Source organism: Kryptolebias marmoratus, unplaced genomic scaffold (assembly GCF_001649575.2).
Source record: "Kryptolebias marmoratus isolate JLee-2015 unplaced genomic scaffold, ASM164957v2 Scaffold71, whole genome shotgun sequence".
Taxonomy (NCBI): domain Eukaryota; kingdom Metazoa; phylum Chordata; class Actinopteri; order Cyprinodontiformes; family Rivulidae; genus Kryptolebias; species Kryptolebias marmoratus.
Genome location: NW_023665805.1, coordinates 16,172 through 21,534, shown reverse-complemented (window position 1 = coordinate 21,534; position 5,363 = coordinate 16,172). Strand labels below are relative to the sequence as shown.

Sequence of the window (5,363 nt, the reverse complement as noted above, 5' to 3'; positions counted from 1 at the left end):
TGCCTTTTCTGCTCAGTGTCTTAATGCTAAGCTAACAGGGTCTAGCATGCTAACAAGGCTAAAGCAAATGTTCTGGTTCTGATTCTCTGAAAAGAATATCTTCTACAGGGTGAGAAGATAAACTGTCAGGTTTGTTTTTGGTGAAATCATCCAGAACTAAAAACTGGACCTGGTGTTTCATTCAAACTTAATTTAAATATAAAACGCTTCTTAATGTTGGCTGTGAATATCATTACCGGTTGGTTGACCTTTAGCTTAAGGTTCTGATGGTTCTGGTCCAGATGACCCGCATCTTCTGAGAAACCAGAACCAGCTTCATGTTTCGTGTCCTCAGGTGCTGAAATAGTTTTCTAGGATGATGTGAAACGGAAGCGCCCAGTTTGGCTCAGTGAGTCCGTGGGCAGCAGCTGCTGGCAGGAAGTCATTGTTCTGATGCTTTAATGAGTTTAATGTGACAGAAATGTTCTGCAGGAACAAAGAGCATGACTCAACAGGTCCAGCTGTCATAAAATCACCGGAGGTCCAACCGAAGCAGGAAGGGACTGAAACTGAGTCAGGAGCTTCATTAGAAACCTCCAGTGAACCTGCAGCAGGTCAAAGGTCAAATGATCTGGGTCAGAGTTGGTTCCCTGAAACTTCCTGCTGTGAGCAGCTTGTTCTGGATGTTCTCTGGAGGGTTCTTCATGGTGGACTAACAGAGGACGAGTTCTACCTGAAGAACTCTGAGCAGCAGGTGAGTTTGTGACCTAAAGAATTGACTCAGATGAGGAAACTTCCTGTTCAGAGGTCAGACAGGAGGAGGAGGATGAAGGATGAAGGCACATCACCGCTGACTTCTAAAGGATAACCCAGTTCCTCTGAGGACAAATGTCTTCAGACTGATCTCAGGTCAGCTCCGTGTTTAAACTCTTTAACAGGTGGAGAACTGTTCTGGAACACCAGGACAAACACCTGGAGACATCTGTGGAGACATCTGTGGAGACACCTTTGGAGACACCTGTGGAGACATCTGTGGAGACACCTGTGGAGACACCTGTGGAGACACCAGTGGAGACACCTGGAGACACCTCCTGTTTAAATAAAGGTTAATAATAAAAAAGAAAAAAAGGAAATGTCTCCATCTTGACAGAGTTCTTCTGTGAACCACCAGGTGGCGCTGTCACTGCACTGTGAGCAAAACCAGGAGGTGTTCCTGGGTCGCACCTCCTCTTTTCTGTTCATCTCCTCTTTTTGGCTCCTGCTCAGTCTGAGACTCTGGCTTCCAGCGGTCCTTAAAGAAGGTACGGCAGCTCCTTGTTGTTCCTCCGGTTCCTCCCTCTCCTCCTCCTCCTCCTCCTCTGTCCCTCCACAGGCTGTGCGTCTGTCAGTGCGCTCTCAACTCCCTCTCGGCTCTCTGACTCCCGGCTCTCGGCTCTCTGACCCCCGGCTCTCGGCTCTCTGACCCCCGGCTCTCGGCTCTCTGACCCCCGGCTCTCGGCTCTCTGACTCCCGGCTCTCGGCTCTCCGGCTCTCGGCTCTCCGGCTCTCGGCTCTCTGACCCTCGGCTCTCTGACTCCCGGCTCTCTGACCCCCGGTGGACAGGAGTCTGTTTAAGGTGGACAGGAGTCTGTTTAAGGTGGACAGAAGCTGTTTAAGGTGGACAGGAGACTGTTTAAGGTGGACTGGAGTCTGTTTAAGGTGGACTGGAGTCTGTTTAAGGTGGACTGGAGTCTGTTTAAGGTGCATGGAAGCTGTTTAAGGTGGACTGGAGTCTGTTTAAGGTGGACAGGAAGCTGTCTAAGGTGGACTAAGTCAGTGTATCACCAGGTCTTAGGGTCTCATGTTTTCTTGCCATGTGTCTGCAGGTTGGGAATAATTTTGCTGCTGTTGACAACAACCTGCCAGACTAAGATGACCCGTTGGCGGGAGGTCAACTCTCTTCTGCTGGTTCTGCTGGTTCTGTTGGACCCACAGCTGGCAGTTGGGCGAGAGGCTCAGGAGAACATCACGCTCGCTGTTATCCTGCCGCAGAGTAACATCAATTATCCATGGGCGTGGCCTCGTGTTGGCCCTGCCCTGGACCGGGCCGTCAGAACCATCAACTCAGACCCCACCCTGCTCCCTGACCACCACCTCACCTACGCCTTCAAGAGCAGTGAGAACCAAGACGGGATCTGCTCGGAGTCGGTGGCGCCGCTCATGGCGGTGGACCTGAAGCTGGCCTACAACCCGTGGGCCTTCATCGGGCCCGGCTGCTCCTACACCGCCTCCCCTGTCGGCTTCTTTACCACCCACTGGGATGTGCCCATGATTACTGCGGGAGCTTCTGCTGTGGAGTTCTACAACGGCGTCTACCCCTCCATCACAAACACAGGCCCCACCCACAAGAAGCTGGGGAGGTTTGCCCTGAGGATCTGCGAGCATTTCGGGTGGCGGGATCATGTGATGCTGATGTTCGGCGATGACAAGCAGGATGATCGGCCATGTTACTTTGCCATGGAGGGTCTGTACGAAGGTTTGAAGAGCATCAACATCAGCACACAGGACAGTGTGTTTGAGGAGAACAAACCGCCAATCAACTACTCGCAGATTCTCACCGACATCCAGAACAGCGGGCGCGGTGAGTCCCCGCCCACATGGGCTGACACACCACACAGTCCTTCAGTCACAACAGAATTTGCTTTCTGTTTGTTATCTCACTTAAAAGTATAGTTTCCTAAAATTATTTATTGGGGGGGAATCTCTGTTTTTTCAAAAGTGGGGGTCCGGACCCTCCGACCCCCTCAGGATTTACATCCATGGTTAGGACTCACAAAATGATTTCTATTTGCTAAATGCATCCATCCATGTCCTTAAACAATTCAGAAAATCCCAGATGATGATGTCATGGCTTTGGAACCTTTTGATTGGTTAGTTGACAACATCTGTGGTAAATGGAGGCTCACCTCAAACGTGCTGCTTCTTTGTGTGGTATTATGGGAAAATCAGCCAAGTTATCCGGAGGGGAATCATCAACCTCCACAGCTTTAGGAACACCAGAGGAACGTCCTGCCATCGTACCGCTCAGGAAGGAGACGGGTTCTGTGTTCCTGAGATGAAAGTGAATCAACCCCAAACCAAAAGCTGAAGCTGCTCAGAGCCATCATCCTCAGAGGAACGAGTCCTGGACCAACATGAGCTGAAAGGTGCCGCAGAGAGGAGGAACCCAATACTCCCACAGCAACACAAAGACAGAAATGTACACAGGAACAACAAGAAGATAACTTTGTCATTTCTTATATGTACAAAATGCATTAAAGAATGAAACACGGTTTCTCCAGCTCCTAACAGTACCAACTGAAATACACCAAAAGACAATCAAATCTAGTAAAATAACAATAGAAAAGCCACAGAAGATGATCACACTAAAAAAACCTCACATAAAACAGTGCATCACCACAACGTTAAGACATTAAACTGGAGCCTGAGCACACAGTTGATTGATGACCCTGATTGCTGTTGGTGCAAGATCCGAACAAAGGTTTTCATATCTTTTCTCAGATGGCAGGAGAAAGCACATGTCATGGGGGCAGGGTGGTGAGGGCTCTTTAAAATGGTGTTGGCCCTGCATCATGTTGTTGTTAAAGCAGTGAAGGTGGAGGGGCAGCTGGTATTCTGCCTGCTGTTTGGACAGTCCTCTCCAGAACTTTCAATCTGCTGAACCAGGACTCCACAGTTCCTCTGTAGAAAGGGATGAGATGGACTGTAGACATTAAGGTAGACCTTAATTCTTGTAGACATGTCCTGTGGTCTGATGAATTTAAAATGTAACTGTTTGGACCTGTTGCCTCTGTGACCCGACCACAGAAAAGATGGATGGATGGATAATGGATGGATGGAGGATGGATGGATGGATGGATGGATGATGGATGGATGGATGGATGGATAATGGATGGATGATGGATGGATGTATGGATGGATGGATGGATGGATGGATGGATGGATAATGGATGGATGATGGATGATGGATGATGGATGGATGATGGATAATGGATGGATGATGGATGGATGGCCATAATGACATTTGGAGGAAAAAGGGGGAAACTTGCCAGCCTGAGAACAACATCCCAGCTGTGAAGCACAGGGGTGGCAGCATCATGGTGTGTGTGTGGAGGGTGTTGGTGCTGGAGGGACTGGTCTTCACAAAGAAAACGACATCATTAGGAAAGAACATTATGTGGACACATTGAAGCAACTTCTCAGGTCTCCAAATCGGTCTCCAAATGGACAATGTCCCTCAGCAGATGGACAAAGTCAGTGTTTTGGAGCAGCCATCACAAAGCCCCATAGAAAATTTGTGGGTGGAGCTAAAAATATGTGTGAGCAAGGCGGCTTAAAAACCCGACTCGGTTCTGTCAGTTCTGTCAGGAGGAACGGGACAAAAGTCCAGGAAACTACTGAGAGAAGCTTGAGGAGGGAAGCCCAGAACATCGAACCCGAGTCCAAGTCTAAAGGCAACGCTACCAAATATGGAAACTTGGGACTTTGAAGAAAGAAATAAAATTCTCTCTCATTCTTCAGGCATTTCAGAAATAGAACCGACCTGAAACAGGAATGGTTTTCTCTGATTTAATGTCAGGCAGGAAGGGAAAAAGGTCTGGAAACATCTGGTTTCATCTGTCCACTTACATGATCCTACAGATGTTTCTGCAGGTGGACTTGGTTCTGCTGTAAAAAGTCTTTGTTCTTGTAGAACTGAAGGTACCTCAGGGTTCCTGTGTTCTCCTCTGTGATCGACACAGTTTACTGTCATTGTTGCAGCTGGAGGGGCTGTCTGAGTACTGACAGAACCTGAAACATCTTCCTGTGGTTCTGGTCTTAAAGGTTCTTGGACATGTCTTCATCTTCCTGCTTATGGAGATCCAGTTCAGAAGAGCTGAGGCAGATCACAACCTGAGCTGCTTATCACCACGAGGGCAGAGGCCGAACGTTCATTTATTATATCATCATCATCGTCATCACTTCCTGTTTCACACTCAGAACCAAAGTCCACAATCTGTTCTTCAAAACCTCGTTTCATTTAAGCTGCAGAACAACAAGCAGGAACAGATCAAAGGTTGAAAAAGTAAATCAAAGAAGGACGGTTAGGCAAAATAAAACATTTTGACTTTCATGCCTTTAAGCCCTGAATCCTCTGACCCACTGACGGAACCAGGCTCTTATTTTGAAGTCCAGGTTCTGTCCTCTTCCTGTTCCTCTAAATCCTCCGACCCACTGACGGAACCAGGCTCTTATTGTGAAAGTCCAGGCTCAGTCCTCTTCCTGTTCCTCTGAATCCTCCTGAACATCAGAGCTCTGATTAGAGACGACAGGAAGGATCTGTGGGGGCGGCCATGATGGAAACA

The 5,363-nt window shown here is 48.3% G+C and overlaps 1 protein-coding gene across 1 annotated transcript in view; it reads left to right on the top strand.

The window, feature by feature from the left end:
* Positions 1–1,224: 1,224 nt before the first annotated feature.
* LOC108228865 (atrial natriuretic peptide receptor 1-like) overlaps positions 1,225–5,363 on the top strand; it is an 18,366-nt gene continuing 14,227 nt past the window's right edge. Inside the window, exons 1-2 of the mRNA XM_037974472.1 lie at positions 1,225–1,280; positions 1,845–2,599. Coding sequence (XP_037830400.1) covers positions 1,891–2,599 — 709 coding nt within the window. The 5' untranslated portion in view covers positions 1,225–1,280; positions 1,845–1,890. The remainder of the gene's footprint in view (positions 1,281–1,844; positions 2,600–5,363) is intronic.